At 43.5% G+C, this 20571-nt stretch overlaps 1 protein-coding gene across 11 annotated transcripts in view; it reads left to right on the top strand.

Moving 5' to 3' along the window:
- Nucleotides 1-20571, top strand: part of AFF1 (AF4/FMR2 family member 1) — a 196427-nt gene that overhangs the window by 37048 nt on the left and 138808 nt on the right. Inside the window, exon 1 of one of the 11 annotated variants that reach the window (XM_044945677.2) lies at nucleotides 15355-15374. The exons of 5 other annotated variants lie outside the window; for them this stretch is intronic. In XM_044945677.2, coding sequence (XP_044801612.2) covers nucleotides 15370-15374 — 5 coding nt within the window. In that variant the 5' untranslated portion in view covers nucleotides 15355-15369. Of the gene's footprint in view, nucleotides 1-15354; nucleotides 15375-17400; nucleotides 19227-19278; nucleotides 19877-20571 lie in introns of those variants that run through there. 5 more of the 11 variants (XM_044945675.2, XM_044945676.2, XM_044945678.2 and 2 more) reach the window with 5 other exon arrangements.

Below are 20571 nucleotides of genomic sequence, written 5' to 3'. Positions count from 1 at the left end.
AGTCAGACACGACTGAAGTGACTTAGCAGCAGCAGCAGCAGCCTTTATTTGGTTTCAGTTCAACAAAAGTTTATTGAGGGCTTCCTGTGTGCCAGGGATACAGAACTCATTAAGACAGTCTTTATCTTTTTAAAGGATTTAATAGTGTAAGGAGGCAGATAGACAAGTATTTGTTAGTATTTCCTATGTCCTAGGGTTGGGTGTTGAAAATATACTGACAAAAGAGTTACACTTCCTGCCCCTCATGAAGCATATATTCTAGTGGGAGAGACACATCAACTTTTAAAAATGGATCTGTGAGACATACTATGAGCAAGGGACAGCCATTGATCTGAGAAAGCAAGTAACCTGGGTGAGTAGGAAAATCAATTCTTTTTGAAGCATTGAAGCAGCTGTGCTGCTGGGCATGTGGGATCTTAGTTGCCCAACCAGAGATAGAACCTGTGCCCCCTGCAGTGGAAGCTCGGAGTCTTAACCACTGGACCATCAGGGAAGTCTCCTGGAAAATCAGTTTTAGATAAAATGATAAAAATGCCACCTCTCTAAGGAGGTGGCATTTTAAAAAAGACATTAAAAAAAATAATTCCAGTAAAGATAGCAAAGGTTAATTATCACAGGAAGGGGATGACAGAGGATAAGATGGTTGGATGGCATCACTGACTCAGTGGACATGAGTCTGAGTAAACGAGGAGTTGGTGATGAACAGGGAGGCCTGGTATACTGCAGTCCATGGGTTTGCAAAGAGACACGACTGAGCGACTGAACTGAACTGAAGTAGAGAAGACCTATTGGTAGAATGTAAATACAGTTGATGTGTTATAATCCATTGTGATACACTCAGTGATGGAGAGATGTAACAAAAGATACTTTGATCATGGGAGGGGCACCCACAGTTTTTATCGCGATGCAGTGGAAGCGTTTGGTGAGGGGTGGCTGACGGGCTTCCCATGCAGAAGTGCAAAGGTTTGAAGCAATTTGAGTTGTGTTCACAGAATTTAAAGTAGTTCGATATTGTCCAAGCTTTATAGTGCAAAAAAGCCCAGAGGCAGGACTTGAGGCAGAGAAATAGGTGGTTACAAAAGGAATCCTGAGTGCCAGAGCTGGGTTCAGAGCTCAGCCCATGCCTACTATCTAGGACAGGGTTGTTTTTTTTTTTTTTTTTAATTCTGTAACACAGTTTCTTCATCTGTAAAACTGAGACGATGGTAGCAGCAACCTCATCAGGTCATTGTAAAGATTAAGTACTTATAATAAAATGCTCAGAACCGTGTCTAGCACACAGGGTGGTGGGCGTGAATTTGCACTGACTTACTGTAGACCTTGAAGGGTTATTTGCAGTGGAGTGACTCGCTCATGGGTCTCTCTTTCAAGCCATTTTAGAGGGAGTGTGAGCATGTGTGAGCGTGTGTATCGGGGAGGAAGGGGCTGGAGCTGAATTTTTGTGGGTTCTCTGAGCTCACCTTTCCCCCTCATTCCCAGCATAATTACTTGTTCCTCCACCTGTGTTCCCACAATGCTTTTTCTCTGCGGTGGCCTTTTCCCATTGTGTTTTATGGTTTGAATTTCTCACAGTAGACTGAGTTCCCTCAGGGTGTTAAGGACTCTGGGTTACTCATCTTTACATGCCAGTGCCAAGAATAGTGCCCAACATTGGGCATACTGGGTGCCTCAGGAGTATTTGTTGCATTTGTTTGAAAGGTTTATTAGGGAGTTGCCCCAACTTATAATTTCAGGAGAAAGAGCCTCCCATGGAAAAGTCTGGGCATGTTGCTATGGCAGGGTGTTTTCATTCTTTCATACACCAAATATTTATTGAGTGCCTACCACACATGGTGGTGTGGGGGCACGAAGATGAATCAGCCGTGTATCCTGCCCTGGGTTGTGTTGACTCTTACAATCTTAATTGTGGGTGTGAGGGAAAAGGTAAATGGTTGCTGATAGGTTTAATGAGAACTAAGCTATGAAGTGGTTTAGTTGTATTGGGGTTTTTGTTTAGATGTTTAATGACTTTGATCAAAGAATCTCTGAGTGATTTGTTTTTTTTTAATGCTGTCTCATTGGTGGTGGTAGCTCATTTCTCATTGTTACATTTCATGTTTATATCATGACAGACTCTGTCTAGTAAATTGCACAGTGTAAAGTTTTACAGGAAGCCTGCTCCTTTCTCAGATTGTAATCCTAAATAGAAAGGATTCCACCCATGTGGGTTGGGGGCAATATCCTTGGCCTTGGACAAAATACCTTCCTGGATTCTTTATTTTTTGAACGACTTTTTCTTGGACTCCTTAATCAGTGTTCGGTATTAGATTAGAAGCACTTAGTTACAGGTTTTTATTACACTAGTTTTAGGTTTTTGCCATGTTTGATCCTCCCCTGGGGAAGGAAATGGCAACCCACTCTAGTATTCTTGCCTAGAAAATCCCTCCAACCGAGGAGACTTTGGGCTAGTCCAAGGATTCCAAAGAGTCAGACACCACTGAGTGACTAACACTTTCACTTAGGCTATTGCTGAGCTTCCCAGGTGGTGCCGGTGGCAAAGAACCTGCCTGCAAATGCAGGAAACAATGAGACGTGGGTTCGATCCCTGGGTTGGGAAGATCCCCCGGAGGAGGGCATGGCAACCCACTCGGATTTTTGCCTTGAGAATCCCATGGACAGAGGAGCCTGGAGGGCTACAGCCTGTCAGGTTGCAAAGAGTTGGAGACAACTGAGGCGACTTAGCATGCCTGCAGGCTTTTGCTTGTATCTCTCTCTGCTTTTGTCACCATAATTCTCTGGTACCTGTAGGCTGTTCCACCCCCCTTTTTTTTTTTAATGGAAAAGGCAGGCTTGCTCTGCTGTGACCGTTTATTACTCTTTCCTTAAACTACCTCTAAAGCCTAGAAAACCCTTTCTCTTTTAGCCCAATGAACTACTCCATATTGAAAGTTGTATCAGAATCTCTCAACTCCAATGCTGTGCAGACCACTGGGGTACCAAATAAACTGTTCATCCTTGGCCTTCCCATACCCTCTGCCCACGTGTGTTAGCATAGCAGGACCAGGTTCCGGGGCACCAGACCCCTCAAATGTGTGTTGATTAGATAAACTGGCATGAATAAAGCCTGTGTGTGTGTGTGTATGTGAGTATGGAAGGGTGTATTTAGATGACTCAGAATTAAGGGTTATGTTTAACAGTTCTTTATTTTTGTGGAAAGCGTCTTTGAAAACTCTTGTTCTAAAATATCAAACCTGTCAAAGCAGTTACATTTTCAAATGTCCCTTTATGATGAAAAGATGCTCAGTCATGCATGATATGAGAGATGAAAGGACACTACTCCGTCATATCTCGGCTGTCAAGGTGGTAAAAAGCACAAGCTTTTGACAGCATGTTTTGTTGATAAGACTGTAGGAGGGAAAGTGCTGTGCTCTCACTCAGCTGATGGGAATGTGAAACGAATGACCCTATGAGCAGAATTTGGCAGTAGGCTGCACCATTACATTGGCACTTACCTCTGATCTAGCCAGCTCACTTCTAGGAATTTATCCCCAAGATATACTGGCAAAAATAAGAAAAAGATATCTACAAGTTTATTCATTACAGACTCTATGTGATAGCAAAAGACTGGAAGTAATCCACATGTCAATAGGGAGTTGGTTTTAAAAAGTAAAGAAATTTGGTTCTTTGGGACTAACCTGGTGGTCCAGTAGCTAAAATCCTACGCTCCTAATGCGGGGAGCCCAGGCTCAATACCTTGTCAGGGAACTAGATCCATATGTCACAACTAAGAGTTTGCATTCCAGAACTAAAGATCCCACATGCTGCAGCTGAGACCAGTGCAGCCAAATAAGTAAATATTAAAAATAAAAAATTTGGTCCTTCAACACAATGGAGGATTATACAACTATAAAAAAGAAATGAGGACTGTCTCTCTTTTTTTTTTTTAAACTGGTGTTTGATCTCTATGATATATTATTTGAAAAAGTAAGATGTAGAATAAATAGTATGTATAATTATGCTATTCTTTACCTAGGAAGGGAGGAAGAATATGAAAATGTATATGTATTTGCTTATATTAAAGAATATTAATAGGATAATAGGATAAACCAAACATTGATGGTAGGACAAAAACAGACGCTAAACTCTCCTGAAGGTCCCTTGCTTTGTGGCTCACTTTGGAACTACTAGATGCTACACATAATTATAAACCAAAACTTGAATCAAAGTTGGAGGGGGGAGTTGCTTTAAAAAAATGAAAGCAACAATGAACAGATGGATTTAATAGTGTCTGAAGGTGGTTTATGTTTATCGAGAGGAATCATAGTCCTTACTTCGCACAGTTCCAGTATGCACCAACTTTATTTACGTGGTTTAAGTGACACCAGTCCCCCAACACAGTGGTTCAGATTTCAGTTAGCCCAGCAACTTCACAAAGTATAAACTTTGCTGCTAGCTCATTACTCCACACATAACTATATAAATAACAAATGGCCTCCGGATCCATAACCAATCATATCACTTTTTTTAAAGCCTTTTGGTGACTGGTCACTGAGTTGCTCATTTAGTTCATGCAGAGATAGCAAAGCGTATCTTAGTTTGTTGCCTCCAAGTGTCCTAGTGATAAACCAATATGACATTTCCCATAAATGGATAATCGAAAGGGAGAACTGGCCAGCAAAGACAGAAGTACAGGAAAGAAACAAAAAGTGACGATGCTGGGAGTGGAATTCTGATCAAGCATAAATGAAATAGCTTACTGGGCGTGTGCAGCCCTGAATGAGCAGAGTGACAGTAACTTACCGACGTAAAGAAGGAAAGAGGTTGAGATGGAAAGGATGAAGATGTCCCAAGGGAAGCAGTGCCTCAAAAGCACTCATGTTAAAAGAAGTCCTGGAGATATTTCACCATCCTGAAGAGCAAAGGACGAAATGTTGGAAGTTGAGGCATACTTAGAAATGAATATGGCGGTTTGCCAAGGTATGGAAAAAGATGCTTGCTTTGTGTTGTGAGTTAATGTGGCAAGAAGAAGTCAAGCACCATTTAAAGAACTCGTAGAAAGTTTTTTTTCTAAAACAAGTACCGGGTTGGCCAAAAAGTTCGTTCGGGTCTGTCACCTGAACGAACTTTTTGGCCAACCCAGTCAAGTCATTCAGTTTTCAAATATGACTGTTTCAAATCGTAGGGTACTAACTCAATATTAGTGTTACTATTTTGTTCATTTCTTTATAAACCGATAACCATATAAGTTACTTAGGTATTTTTTTTTGGTATATGTTATTTATGTATACTTGTGTTGCATATGAGGCTTCCCTGGTGGCTCATCTGGTAAAGAATCCGCCTGCAGTGTGGGAGACCTGGGTTCAATCCCTTGTTTGGGAAGATCCCCTGGAGGAGGGAAAGGCTACCCACCCCAGTATTCTGGCCTGGAGAATTCCATGGACTATATAGTCCATGGGTGTCAAAGAGTTGGACACGACTCAGCAACTTTAAAAAAAAAAAAAAAAAGGGGGATCCTGTTTAGATCTGGGCACACCAATTAAACTTGAAGACTAACTGGATATTTGAGGTTAGCAAAAGAAAATTTTATAAATATTAATTAAGATTAAAGGAAACATTTTAGGTGGGGGTAACAGTATTGTGTATGTGTGTGTGTGTTTAAGTCTTCAAATTAAAGTCTATTTAAGCCTGGAAACCCCTGGTGCTTGAATTTCTTACCTATGAAATAAGGAAGAGGATTGAATGTCTTTTCTGTTTTCTCTCTGTTCCTTATGTAATAGCCACTCCCACTGATTTTTCTTCCCCAAATCTTTTACTATTATGTGCAAGCCATGGTGTTGCTTGTACTCAAAATTTATTTAATCAGTGTACCTCTTTCGGGGGGCAGGGTGGGAGGGGGAGTGTGGAGGAGGAATGGGCTGGAGCAGGAACTCCATGGCTTGGGCTGAATTATCAATCAACCCTAGGAAGCTGCTCTGAGCTTTTCTCCTGGTCAAGGATCCCTTCAGGGTAGGGAGGCATGGCACCCTTGAAGTGACGTGAAAGTCACTCAGTCGTGTTCGACTCTTTTCGACCCCATGGATTGCAGCCTGTCAGGCTCCCCCATCCATGGAATTTTCCCGGCAAGAATACTGGAGTGGGTTGCCATTTCCCTCTCCAACCCTTGCTTTGGTAATACCCAAAGAGCCTTGGTTGACTGTCAACATTAAAGAGATGTGAAGAAAACATTGGGCCATGGAATTCACCTCCCAAGAGCTGTGTGCCAGAGCTTACAACAAGTTCTGGAAACCCCAGGTTCCCCAAGAGCAGTTTCAGACTGCCCACACAAAGGGCGCCCTCCAGGAACAACTAGCCACCAACTGCTAGGTATCAAGTGTGCATAGACCAGGGAGGTGCTTGCCAAAGGTATCTTGGGTAGCATGCTATAGACATCATCGAAGTTTATTGAAAAACTCGGGCTTAAGTATTACATTGCACGTATGCAGTAAGAGTCTGGCCAGAAAGAGTATTTCCCAGGAACTTGATTCAACTCTGATAAATAAATGTATGAGTATTAGAAAAATTGTTTGAGTAGAAAATAGTTTTTTGTTTATTATTTTATCTTGGTCTCTCAGCTGTGATCCACTTATATGAGGTTCTTGGAAAGCTCCAGCCTACCTGTATGGCCCCTTGCAATAATATGTTTGTTAAAGAGAGGGAGAGAATTGCTGTTAGTTGAAATTATTTCAGCCAAGTTAGCTTTTATTCCAAAACCACTTTCTGTTCAGAAAAGGTTGTCCTAGATGACACTGGGCTTTCCAGGTAGCTCAGTAGTAAAGAATTGAACTGCCAATGTAGGAGTCTCAGGAGACAAAGTTCCAATCCCTGGGTCAGGAAGATCCCCTGGAGAAGGGAAAGGCAACCCATTCCAGTGTTCTTGCCTGGAGAATCCAATGCACAGAGGAACTGGGTGGGTTACAGTCCATGGGGTCACATGTGAGCCTAGATGAATAATTATTACCCACCCACCCCACCCCCACCCCCATCCCCCCGCCCTGCCCAGGCTTGGTCATATTAATTTGCAGCTCTGCAGACTTTCCACCACCTTGTTTTTCTGAAGGGTGAAAATGACATCTTCAATGTGACTTGTGAGTTCTGGTCGGGGACTTTAGTGTTCATGGTACCTGAAATATCAGGTTAAAAAGCATGGAACTAGAGTTCCATGTTTACTTCCAATTGCTTTTTGTAAATAGTCATAGAAAAATGGCAGATGTTCTGGTCCCAGACATTGAATTTCGACCCCAAATACTCCTAAAGGAAACCAGACCGACCAACCATGATAATAAATGACCATTTGCCTTTTGCAGAAGCCGTCCAGCTGGGCTCAGAAGTCAAATTTGGGAGTGAGTGTGATGAAACACAGCTAGATGGCAGGAAAAATGATTTCCTTAAAGACTGCAAAAGTCATCCTATGACTGTTTTCCTCGAGAGGGTAATGGTAGCTTCTCTGGAGAGGCTGCAGGGCACGGTGATTGAGAATGGGACCCTGGAGCCAGGGTGCTAGGGTCACAGCTCAGTCCCACCACTTACAGCTGCATGACTTAGAGAAAATCACCCGACTTCTTGGACTTCACTTTCTTTACCTGTAGAGCAGGCAATGGCAACCCACTCCAGTACTCTTGCCTGGAAAATCCCATGGATGGAGGAGCCTGGTAGGCTGCAGTCCATGGGGTCACTAAGAGTCGGACACGACTGGGCGACTTGACTTTCATGCATTGGAGAAGGAAATGGCAACCCACTCCAGTGTTCTTGCCTGGAGAATCCCAGGGACGGGGGAGCCTGGTGGGCTGCCGTCTGTGGGGTCGCACAGAGTCGGACATGACTGAAGCGACTTAGGAGCAGCAGCAGAGCAGGATGGTAATACTGTACTTGGCTTAACAGCTTGTGGTGGGAATTAATCTAATATCAGCAGAGCACTTAGAGCAGGGCCAGACATACTGTGGGCAATCAGCAAACACTGGCCGTTCATATCACTAGCAAAATGATTCCCAGTATCTTGCTTTTCACTGTGGCCAAGCAAGTGTCTCAAATACACGTACTGAGAAATACTTTCATATTTGGGTGAAAGTCATTTTTCTGTGAATTTCCAAGTGAAAAGTGTTAAGCCTGTTAAGTTGTTAAGCATTTGAAGGCATGAGGCCAGTGGCTTTGAGGTGTCCAGGGCACTCACAGCTTCCCAGCTCAGAATTCTCAACTTGACCTTTCCTTTCTGAGAACATAGGCAATACTGTAAACTAAAATTACTGTAATTTTCTTTCCTTTTTTTTTTTTTTTTATATGGCTACACTGCCCAGCCTGTGGGATCTTAGTTCCCTGATCAGCCATTGAACCTGGGACCTGGCAGTTAAAATGCTGAGTCCTAACCACCGGATGGTTAGGAAACTCTCACTGCTGTGGTTTTCTCTTTAATGAATCCATCCTTATGCTTAAAACTATTGAATTAGCTCAATAACTTATAGGTCCTTGATTAGGTAAAGGTTTAATTTGTTATGAATCAACTTTGTGTTCTTTAGATTTGTTTTACAGTTGACCCTTGAACATAGGGGTTTGGACTGTTGAAGTCTACTTGTATTGGGATTATTGACAATAAGCGTGTATTGTAGCACTGCAGAATCCCAGGCTGGTTGAATCTGCAGATGTGGAATCTCAGATATGGAGGAACCTCAGGTATGGAGGGCGCACTATTAAGTGGTACATGGTATTTCTGCAAAGGGGGAAGGGTGCCTCTAATCCCTGAGTTGTTCAAGAGTCAACTGGATTTTCAAGATAATTAGAACTTAGAAAATGGAGCAGCTCTTTCTGTTGGTTATAGTAAGCTCTTAAAAGACAAGTATTATAACCCCCAAAACCTCTTTTATAGGGTTGCATAGGACTTTGGATGTTACATGTGCTTAATAAATATTGATTTGATTTCATCTTAATTTTTCCATTTTGCCTGTGACCTAGTAGTCGTTCAGTCGTGTCTGACTCTTTGTGACCCCATGGAATTCTCCAGGCAGGAATACTGGAGTGGGTTGCCATTCCCTTCTCCAGGGGATCTTCCTGACCCAGGGATCAAACCCAGATGTTCTGCATTGCAGGCGGATTCTTTACCGTCTGAGCCACCAGGGAAGCTCATGTAGGAGACAGAGCTCATGGTAAATAAACCTCAAATAAAACTTCCCTGACTTTGGGGAGGAAATCCTCCATCCTCAAATGGAAAGTAAAGTTGGTACCCCAAATTAGATTTTGAGTTGGTGGAATTTAAACATTTGCTGGGGATAAAAAGAGCACATTTAGAACAGGCCTGGGTATCATAAGAAATGTCATCAGTTGACGTAATCTCTTTTATGTATGGAGAGATCAGATCTTACTGTAACTTAAAAGCTGCAATTTACTGATCATTGTGGCTTGTCTGTGTATGTAACTTTTTTCCCCCTCACAAAAGGAAAAAACAGCCCCTCAAAGAAAGACTGGGAAATAGCCTCTTTCTTCCAGTTCTTACATCTTCCCCTTTTCTTACATGTAATCAGGAAAATTTGAGAGTAGTTTGAAGGGGTAGTAAAGGCTCCAGCAACAAAGAGAACTGTTGCAAAACATTGTTTAGAGATTCATGTTTTAGACTGAAGGTCAAGGGAATATCAGTCACTTGTCTTTGAGAGGTTAAGCAATTCATTTTGTTGTTGTCGAGTTTCCCATTTATTATTATTTTATTTGTAAATCCAATTAGTCAATTACTTTAAGAAAGATATTCTAATTTGATGATACCTTAATACTTTAACATGGTTTAAATGAATACGAATATATTTTTAAAGTGTAGTTAATGTACAGGGTTATATCTTACAGGTGTACAATAAAGCGATTCACGATTTTTAAAGGTTATACTCAACATTTGAGCTTATAGTTATCGTAAAATATTGGCTGTTCTTCTTGTGTTTTATGATATATCCTTGTAGCTTTTTTTTTTTTTAATAGTTATCATTTGTTTGGCTCTACCAGGTCTTAGTTGCAGCATGAAGGATCTTTGTTGGGACATGTGAATTCTTATTTGCAACATATAGAATCTAGTTCCCTGACCAGGGATTGAACCTGGGCCTTCTGCGAGATTCTTAGCCACTGGACCACCAGGGAAATCCCCCTTGTAGCTTATTTTACACATAATAGTTTGTACTTCTTAATCCTCTACTCCTAATTGCCCCTCTCCTCCACCTTCTCCCCACTAGTAACCACTAGTTTGTTCTCTGCATCTGTGAGTCTGTTTCTTTTTGGTTCTATTCACTAGTTTGTTGTAATTTTTAGATTCTCTGTATAAGTGCTCTTATACAGTACTTCACTTAGCATAATGCCCACCAAGTCCACTCATGTTGCTGCAAGCGGCAAAATTTCATTTTTGATGGCTCGGTAGTATTCCATTGTATATGTATACTAGACATGTTCTTTATCTAGTTAGCTGTTGATTGACACTTAGGTTGCTCCCATATCTTGGCAACTGTAAATAATGCTGGGTTAGGCAAGTCTTAAATGTATTTTATAAGGCAATGTTTCTCAGACCTTAATGGGCTTACAAATCACTAGGGATTTTACTAAAATGCAGATGCTGGTTTGGTAGATCTGGGATGGAACCTAAGAGTTTGCATTTCTAACAAGTATCCCATGCAGGGCGCTGCAAGTCTTGACTCTGTGGCCCTCACTCGGAGGATCAAGGCTCATCAAGGCACAAAAGCAGAGATTCTCAAATGTGACTGCATATTAAATTACCCGAGGACATTTTAAGAAATACAGATGCATGGGTCCCCCTCCAGAGATTAACTGACCTGCGATGTGGCCTGAGTGTCAGGAATTGATCAGTCTCCCCAGGTAATTCTCAGATGTGTAGCCAAGGTTGTAAACCACTGCCCAGTCTGGAGATTTGATTTCATTAGTTCCCTGCTGGTTCAGCAGAAAAGAAACCACTTGCCAATGCAGGAGACGCCTGTTCAATACTCTACTGTTCTTGCCTGGGAAATCCCATGGATAGAGGAGACTGGTGGGCTACAGTCCATGAGGCCACAAGGAGCCGGACACCACTTGGCAATAAAGCAACACAGCACATATTTCACATCCAAGGGGAAGCTGTTGTTCCCCAAGGGGAAGTACCTGCCTTCAAAGTGATATCCTCTGTGTGGGAGTTTTTTTTTTTTTCAATTTATCCTCTTTTCCTTTGAATCTCATGTTTTGAAAGGGTCCCTCTACCAAGCAAACTCCATTTAAAACAATTTTGTTTGTTTTTCTATTTTTAAATCAGTCCAACCACATACAGTTGTCAGCTGGACTTCCGGATCAGCATGAGCTAACAGTCGGTGTTGCCACACTCAGTTGGCATGAGCTCCAGAAAAGCCCAGAGCAGAGTAGTCATTCACACACTTTCCATGGGCAAATATGTGATTTCCTTTGGACTTTCAGAAATGTTGAAAATAATTCAGTGGTCTCTAGTTGCTTCGTTGGTGGAGCCAGGTCAGAGTCCAGTGACTGCATGATGAGAGAGTGCCTCAGATTGGCTGTGTGGGGGGCATTCAGAGGCAGGAGGAATTCTTGCCTTCTACCCCTCCAGCAGAGTTCTTCACAGTTTTGTTCCTTAATTATCTGCATTATCTTCTGTCTGCCTTTCCCATAAACAAACAGACATTCCCTTCAATCACATCCAGCCTCATGACTTGATAGACCTGAGAGTTAAGAGGTTTTAGCAGGTAAAGGGTGTGACTAGGATATCAGAGAAGTCTTCTGAGAAGAACTGCCTTGGTTGGATTTGTTCCCTGGTGGCTCAGTCAGTAAAGAATCTGCCTGCAATGCAGGAGACCTGGGTTCAATCCCTGGGTCAGGATATTACCCTGGAGGAGGAAATGGAGACCCACTCCAGTATCCTTTCCTGGAAAATGCCATGGACAGAGGAGCCTGGCAGCCTACAGTCCTTGGGGAGTTGCAAGAGTCGAACACGACTTAGTGACTAAACCACCAGCACAGGGTGTCTCCAACTGGGGAAGAGGGAAGGGGCATTCCAACAGAGGAAATCCTCTGTGCAGAGATTCACTGGAAAAGTATCTGGCTGGAGGGCTCTTGTAGTAATAGGGTGGGGAGGGTACTGAGGGTGGTTGGTGGATGAGAAAGCAAGCTACTGATGTTGGGCCAAATTGGGAAGGGTATTAGATGCCCCTGTAACAAGTTTATTCTTCTGCTAGGAGGCAGGGAAGATACATTGTTTCTTTTTTTTTTTCCCCCTTTCTTTTTTTTGGTGAGAGAGTAACATCTGATATGTATTTTAGGAACAATGTATTCTTGCAGTGGGACTGAAGGCTAAGTGGGGAGAGAGACTTGTCTAAGGAGATACTTTCAATGGCACCCCACCCCAGTACTCTTGCCTGGAAAATCCCATGGATGGAGGAGTCTGGTAGGCTGCAGTCCATGGGGTCACTAAGAGTCGGACATGACTGAGCAACTTCACTTTCACTTTTCACTTTCATGCATTGGAGAAGGAAATGGCAACCCACTCCAGTATCCTTTCCTGGAGAAAGGCAGGGATGGGGGAGCCTGTTGGGCTGCCATCTATGGGGTCGCACAGAGTCGGACACGACTGAAGCGACTTAGCAGCAGCAGCAGCAGCAGCAGCAAGCTATTGAAAAAGCATGATGAGGAATGAAGAACCTGAACGAAGAGAATGGTAGATGTTCTAGAAAGAATGAAAGACATTATGGTTATTTCAGATTTCCAATAGGAATCAGATGATGGAAGACTCAGCAAATTGGTACAATATTGACTCATTAAATATAAGTTGGTAAGTTAAGGATGCATACTGTTGGCCACAGAGCAGTGGTATCTAAACTTGAGTGTGAAACAGAATCACCTTGAGGGCTTGTTGGACCACACCCACGGAGTTTCTGCTTCTGTAGGTTTGGGTGGGGCCTGAAGGTTAGCAAAGGAATGCAGGCCTGGAGTAGCAGAGGAACCCAACGAAACAAATGGAAGACAGAACGAGCTGGTAGAACTTCAGCCCAACTGTAATTAAGATAAATGAATAAACATATCAGGTACAAGGCAAAGACTCAGCAGACTGGGTTTTCAGTTCAGTTCAGTTGCTCAATTGTGTCTGACTCTTTGCGACCCCATGGACTGCAGTACGCCAGGTTTCCCTGTCCATCACCAGCTCCTGGAGTTTGCTCAGATTCATGTCCATTGAGTTGGTGGTGCTCTCTAGCCATCTCAGCCTCTGCCACCCCCTTCTCCTTTTGCCTTCAGCTTTTGCCAGCATCAGGGTCTTTTCCAATGAGTCAGGCCTTTTCATCAGATGGCCAAAGTCTTGGAGCTTCAGCTTCAGCATGTCCTTCCAATGAATATTCAGGGTTGATTTCCTTTAGGATTGACTGGTTTGATCTTCTTGCAGTCCAAGGGACTCTCAAGAGTCTTCTCCAGCACCACAATTCAAAAGCATCATTTTTTTTTTGGCCCTCAGCCTTCTTTAAAGAAGTTTTCCCTGGAGATATGCAAACAGGCCAGTTTAGGAAGAGAAAGCACGTTCTTGCATGGAGAAGTGGATTAGATGATCTCCTTTGGTCTCCTTTCTGGAGTTAAGATTTGGTCATAGTTTATTTTCTACAATAATGATAAATTATTATATTGCAAAAATGATAAGTTAATAAATAACAATACAGATAAATGTTCATTTTATACTTAGAATATTTTTAAATGCCCAGAATAAGACAAGCCATTCCATCCTTCCCAGCCAGGCATACCTGTAGCTAGCCTTTGGTACAGAGACCCACTCAGTCTTTTGAATACACACATTTATTTTCAATTTTGATGAAGTGGGTTCATAACAAGTACACTGTATAACAACTTTTCTTTAACCTTATACGATATCTTTTCATGTCATAAAATATTTTTGTAAAACAGAAGCATGAAAGCATTTTCAACCCAGGAGGAGAAAAAGCATTTTGAGACTGATTAAATCTGTACAACTAATCCCAGGGACGGGGGAGCCTGGTGGGCTGCCGTCTATGGAGTCAAACAGAGTTGAACATGACTGAAGTGACTTAGCAGCAGCAGCAGCAGTCCCAAAATGCTTTTTCTCTCCTGGGTCAAATATGCTTCTGCATCCCCCCCTGATCTGCTAATTTAAAGTTCTCTGAATTCTGTCTTCTGCTTTTATTCCCAAGAATGGAATCAGCTAACCATAAAGAAGGCAGAGCACAGAAGAACTGACGCTTTTGAACTGTGGTGCTAGAGAAGATTCTTGAGAGTCCCTTGGACTGCAAGGAGATCAAACCCATCAATCCCAAAGGAAATCAACCCTAAATATTCATTGGAAGGACTGATCCTGATGCTGAAACTCTTTATACTTTGGCCACCTGATGCAAAAAGCTGACTCATTTGAAATGACCCTGATGCTGGGAAAGATTGAAGGCAGGAGGAAAGGAGGGCAGCAGAGGATGAGATGGTTAAATAGCATCACTGATTCAATGGACGTAAGTTTGAACAAACTCTGGTAGATAGGGAAGGTCAGGGAAGCCTAGCATGCTGCAGTCCCTGGAGTTGCAAAGAGTCCGACAAGACTTAGTGACTGAACAACAATCACCCCCACCCCCACCCCCACAACCCATCCCTTCTCTGGTGAAGGTGAGACTGTCCCCTCCCTGTCTAGAGAAACCACCCTTTGCAGATCCAAGCAGCAGCTCGGTTTGAATGATGGGTGGCTCTTGGCATTTCTGAGGTGATTCGTTTCACTAAGTGAATAGTCCTTTGGGTACAGCCTCCCAAAGTGCCTTTTTTATACCCAGGAAAGTGTTTTTGGGCAGCTGGGAAGAATGAACTTGGCTTTGTGGGAAGAGGTTTGTGCTGGAGTTACAGTTCTGAAGGGTCACTGATGTTTTTATCCAAGATATCATACAGACTGAGAGATAAGGGACATTTTCTAGCATCTTATATTGGTTCCTGGTTGTATGAGCAGAAAGAATTATAAAGCACAATGAGTTCCGCCCAAATAGAGAAAGAGGTATCATGTAAGTCCACAGAGGAGAGTTTTGAGGAAGCTGGGATCACAAAGCAAGCTGACCACTGTTTGTTTAGGAAGTTTGGCCGTGGTGGCAGGAGATTGGGCAGTAGCTTGTAAGGTTAAGAGACTGATGTGTGGGGGAAATAGCCGATTCTAGAGAAAGCCATGGCAGAGAAAACAGAAGGTGAGCCTGGAGCCTCATAGTACCAGAAAGTAAGGAAGTGTTTAAAAGGCAAACAGATGGAAGCAAGTCAAAGGAATCAGGAGCTGATGGGAAAGGGCTTCCAGTGGCCAGAGCCAGAACAATCTGAGCAGTAAAACCCATTGTGGAGTACTGGGTTATAGCCCAAAGGATGAAGTAAGTATCTATGAGTATATGCCATACTGGGTCTTCCCTGGTGGCTCAGACTGTAAAGAATCTGTCTGTAATGTAAGAGACTCAAGTTTGATCCCTGGGTTGGGAAGATCCCCTGGAGAAGGGAATGGCTACCCACTCTAGTATTCTTTCTTGGGAAATCCTTTGGACAGAGGAGCCTGGAGGGCTACAGTTAATGGGGTTGCAAAGAGTCAGGCAGGACTAAATGACTAACACTTTTGCTTAGCAACTGAGCAACAACAACATACTCCTTATTTGTAAGGTAAATTGGGTTTATTAGCTGGTCCAGTTTGAGTGAACCTTAGGGACCAAGGATTCTTCACCTGAAGTCTATGGAGCCTCCGATCCTCCCTAAGTGGGCTGCATGGGGACCTTAAACATCAAAGTATCGCAAATACTGTGTGTAAGGATCTGTATCCTCAAGTCTCATCAGGAAGCCAAGGAATTCTGTGCCCCCAAAAGGTTAGGAATGTCTTTTGTTCATTTTCACTGCTGAACAAGACTGTAGGTTGGATACAATGGTGTTTTCAAAACACTTGGAGAAAATCACGCCCACGTGTGTACTGCACTACTTCTTCAGCCACAGGCAGTATCCAATTCCAGAATCATTTCTCCTGCACTTTCCTATAGTTTTGTTAGATCTATTACAAATCGAGTGTAATCCCACTTCAGTTTCAAATTACCCTCAGTAAGTTACATTACAAATGATCTTGAGAGCTCTGGGAATGTCAGGTGTACTGATGATCTGTTGACTTCATATTTCCTTGCATGTGAATATTTGCCCTGTTCTTTCATTTCCTCCTCTTTAGTGGAAAAGAACAACACAGTTCACAGGGGAAAATGTAATTTTAATATAGGTGATTTTACATTACTAGCCAATGATAAGTGGAAATTTTGTGAGTAAATGCCATTATGCAGTATTGTTTCTGCTGCTTTTATATGTCTGATACCAATTTAAAGCATAAATGATCATGGTTGGTATTTAGAAGAACTGTGAGAAAGATGGGCTAACAGCTAACCCATTACCTGTTAAATAATGTTTTTATTTTGAGAAAAACAAAAGTATTTCCCAAATTAAAAACTTTAGTAAGAGAAATAGCGGTATGCAAATCTCTTTACTGTCTAGCTTAATAGAAGACAGCTGGATTCTCATCTGTTTCTGAATTCAGTGTGTGGCAGTGTTATTTCGGTTGAAATCTATGAAGAAAATGAGAAAATGTAGCCTCACATAGGAAGAGGAAGGAGTACTTTAATACCTTTTTTGATATTATATCAAAACTCTACAATCATAGTTTCCTAAAGGTTAGTTGCAGTGTAGAATCTGGAGTCATTTCATTGAACTGTTTTTAAACTTTCATATATTAAAATCCATTGGTCTTTCCTGCACTTTCAGTGGATCTTTTACCCATGCATGATTTTGTACTATTTAGAAAATTTGGGGCACTAGGTCAGGCAGGTCTTCTAAAGCCACAGTCCTTACTGTCCTTACCTCATCAGGGACGACTTTAAGTATTGGGAAGCTGTCAAGCTCACCAAGACAGGTGTCAAGTTTTCCAAAATGCTTCAAAACTCAAATTTTATCATTGGCAATAAATACTGTCAGTTGTTTTCCTGGAAGAAACAGACTCACTTTGTTTATTTTTGTGAAAATGACTGCCAGGTAACAGATCAGTCAGTCAGTCAGTTCAGTTGCTCAGTCAAGTCCGACTCTTTGTGACGCCATGGACTGTGGCATGCCAGGCTTCCCTGTCTTTCACCATCTCCAGGAGTTGGCTCAAACTCAATGTCTATTGAGATGGTGATGCCACCCAATCATCTTGTCCTCTATTGTCCCCTTCTCTTCCTGCTTTCAATCTTTCCCAGCGTCAGGGTCTTTTCTAATGAGTCGACTCTTCAAATCAGGTGGCCAAAGTATTGGAGCTCCAGCTTCAGCCTCAGTCCTTCCAGTGAACATTCAGGACTGATTTCCTTCAGGATTGACTGGTTGGATCTCCTTGTAGTCTAAGGAACTCTCAAGAGTCTTCTCCAACACCACAGTTCAAAAACATCAATTTTTTGGTGATTAGCCTTCTTTTTGGTCCATCCCTTACATCCATACATGACTACTTTCCCATTTTGTCACAAAGAACACGAAAATGACCTGTATGCAAGGGTCAAGATTTCATAAAAGTAGTAATCCCTACTACTGGTCATTTCATTAAGGATATATGTAAACACTTTTGTTTTTAACTGCTACTGTGTGGTGAAGAGCCGCTGCCTCGTTGAGTGATAAGGCTCCAGCAGTTTCCCCACAATTGCTTTTGCACCAACAATGCAAATGTCAGCACAGTGAAAACGACAATGTCTTTGTGTTCTTCTAAAAATAGCTGTGACCTTTGAGAAGGTTTCAGGGACTCCCAGGAGACCACGAATCACACTTTGAGAACCACTATAAAGATGCTTTTGTGCCTTCCTCCTACCCCATCAGCCCCCACCCCACAGCCTTGCAGTTTTCAGGCAGATGTCAACATTTCTCTGTCCATGGCTCCTTAGTAATACAGTCTGGAGTAGCTCTGCGAGTTTGGTGACATCGTCATGATTCTAGGCGGCAGGGGGACATGCATTTAAGTTTTCAGCTCCCGACAGCGTGCTGCGGGTCCCCATTGAGATGCTGAAGCCCACCTTTCCTCCTGTTCGGCGACGTTGTCTCCTGCTTAGCTCTAGGCAGAGTTTAAATGCCTTCCCTGGTCCCCCTGGTAGGACACGGTTTCGTTTGTACTTATAGCGTTTAATATATTGTCGGCTTGCATGCTAAGTTATTTTCTAAAAACTGGTCAGTTCCTTAATGACGTCTTTCGGTGCCAAACGAGTTGCTGTTGCCTTTTCGTGCCTGCATGTTGTCCAGTAACAGAGAGGGTGTTTTGTAAACATTTGTTTCAGTGAAACGAAATCAAAACTGAAAGCCAACAAAGTCTAACAAGTGTACGGTAGTCACACATTTCCTGACTGCAAGCGTTGGCACGATCAAAAGTAGAGAACTTGGTCTGCTGCTGTGTTTTTTGTTTTTTTTTTTTTTTTAATTCCTAGTTCACTTCAGGTTCTGGGGCCCCAATATTCAACACCGATTCAAACCGGGGCTGGAGTTCGGAGCGTCGGGGTACTGCGTGTTCCGGCCGTGTGTGTACATTGCTAAAACCTTGGCAGGAGAGCGGTCGCCAGGAGCCTGCAGGCGGGGTCGGCTGCGAGCGGGCCAGCTGGGCTGCGTCGGCGCTCGGGGCTCGGCGCCCCCGCCCGGCGCAGCCTCGGGCTAGCCGGGCCGAGCGCCCTGCCCTTTTAAGGAGTCGGGCCGTACCACCAGAACTTTGTGGGCGGGGGTGTCCGGGCGAACTCAGACACCTCGAGGTGAGCCCAAGGACGGTTTTCTTTACCCTGCTAACGCGGGCCGGCGTGCCAGCGCCGCTTGGCGGGAGCTGCGCTTTGGTGGGCTCGGCGCCGAGGGAGCCCTCGCGGCGTCCCTTCCTTCGGAGTCGCCCGCAGGGATCGCGGTCGCTGTCGGCTTCGGACGCGACGCTCCCCCGGCCGGTCCGGAGTGGAGCGCGCCTGCAGAGGCCCCAGTGCCCGGATGTCTATCAGGATTAGCGCGAGCCAATACTCTCGGAGCCGGAGGCTGCGCTGAGGACGCCCGGGCTCGAGGAGCAGGTAGTCCCGTCACCTCGGGGAGTCGCGCTGGGGAATCGTCCCCGCCCGGCCCCGGCAAATGGTGAGCGCGGCTCCGGCAGGAGGGCCGCGGCTTGGAGGCGCTGATGGACAGCAGACCTTGAGCTCTACAGACTGAATTATGGCAGCCCAGTCAAGGTAAGGCAGGCACTGAGAAACTTTTCCAAATGTGTGTGAGTGGCGAGGGGGATGGAAGGTTGCAGGGGAAGGGTTGGGCTGCTGTGAAGAAGACGGGCAGGAAGCAGCTTTGTCATTGCTTTCTCATCGTTATTTATGACAGATTTAAAAAAGTAAAAAAAAAAAAAGTCTGGAGGACGTTCTAGACCATTTCTGCAGAGGACAGGAGGAGGGGTCGAGTTAAAGTTAAGGTTCAAGTTAGATTTCTCTTCTCTGGCCGCCCCCCAACCCCCATAATTATTTTCGGGGAGATCAAGTTGGCTTAACCTGTCTGCCTTTGCCCAAATCGTCCTTTAGTTTCTTTGTGCACCTCATTTAGGTTCTCCTGATTTTTCCCCCCTCCCTCTGGTAATGCCTTGAGCAGCATTTTGGAAATCAATTAACGCGAAACAGTTCGCCTTGGGGGTTGGTGGTTGAGAATTTGCCTGGTAAGTGACTGGAAATTTTACTGCCCAAACGTACGATCGCACATAAAACGGCACAGCTTTCGTGAATCTGCTGAGTAGGCAAAGACCAGGAATGTACCGGCGCTGGTGAAGGGAGAGGATAATGAACAGCAGTTGCTGTCAGAGGAACGCTATAGTAAGAACCTCCAGCTCTGACTTTCCCTGGTTTGTTACCTCTTTTTTTTTTCCTTTTGGTAAATGAGCCTTTAAGAGCGATGACAAGGCGTCAGTGATTATGAGATGCAGACTGCTGTGTGGCTGTCATTTTAGTAGTGACAGCAGTTGGGGCTAAAGGAGGCTTAAGAACTTAGATATGCCGTCTTTTTTAACTTTCAGTTTTATTAGAAAGTCCTTTGGTGTCACGTTTAAAATAATTGGAGGGCTCCTCAAGTTGCTTTTTGAGGTCGTAGAGTCATTTGGGGGAACCTTACAAGGCTAAACACAAGTCGGGTCTGAAGACCCAGATATGTCAGAGAAATAGATGCTTTCCTGTTGAAGTGTAGTCTTGATGAGTTTACATTTTTTTCCTAAGAGATAGAACTTTATAGGAAGAGAACTTCACTCTATAGAGCCTCTCCTATGTGCTCTGTATATAATTAATCCTCTCCTCTTAGTGGTTTATCCCCTGCCCCCATTTTATTGGTTTTTCTAAGAAGGAGGTTCTTGGGGCCGTGTTGTAGGAAAACTTTGCTGAGAAACTACAGTTGCATCTTGATTTTTACTAGTCCTGACTGAAATGTAAACTGCCCGAAGGGTCCAGGGCATCAAAACCTTGGATTAAGACATTGTGATTAAGAAATTAAATAGCATCTAACAGCGCTCAAAGCTAGAAAGCAGGGATTTGAACTCAGGTGTGAGTG

This window comes from Bubalus bubalis, chromosome 7 (genome assembly GCF_019923935.1).
Source record: "Bubalus bubalis isolate 160015118507 breed Murrah chromosome 7, NDDB_SH_1, whole genome shotgun sequence".
NCBI classification, from domain to species: Eukaryota; Metazoa; Chordata; class Mammalia; order Artiodactyla; family Bovidae; genus Bubalus; species Bubalus bubalis.
Note: the sequence above shows the minus strand (reverse complement) of the source record. Positions and strands in the feature narration are given on the sequence as shown.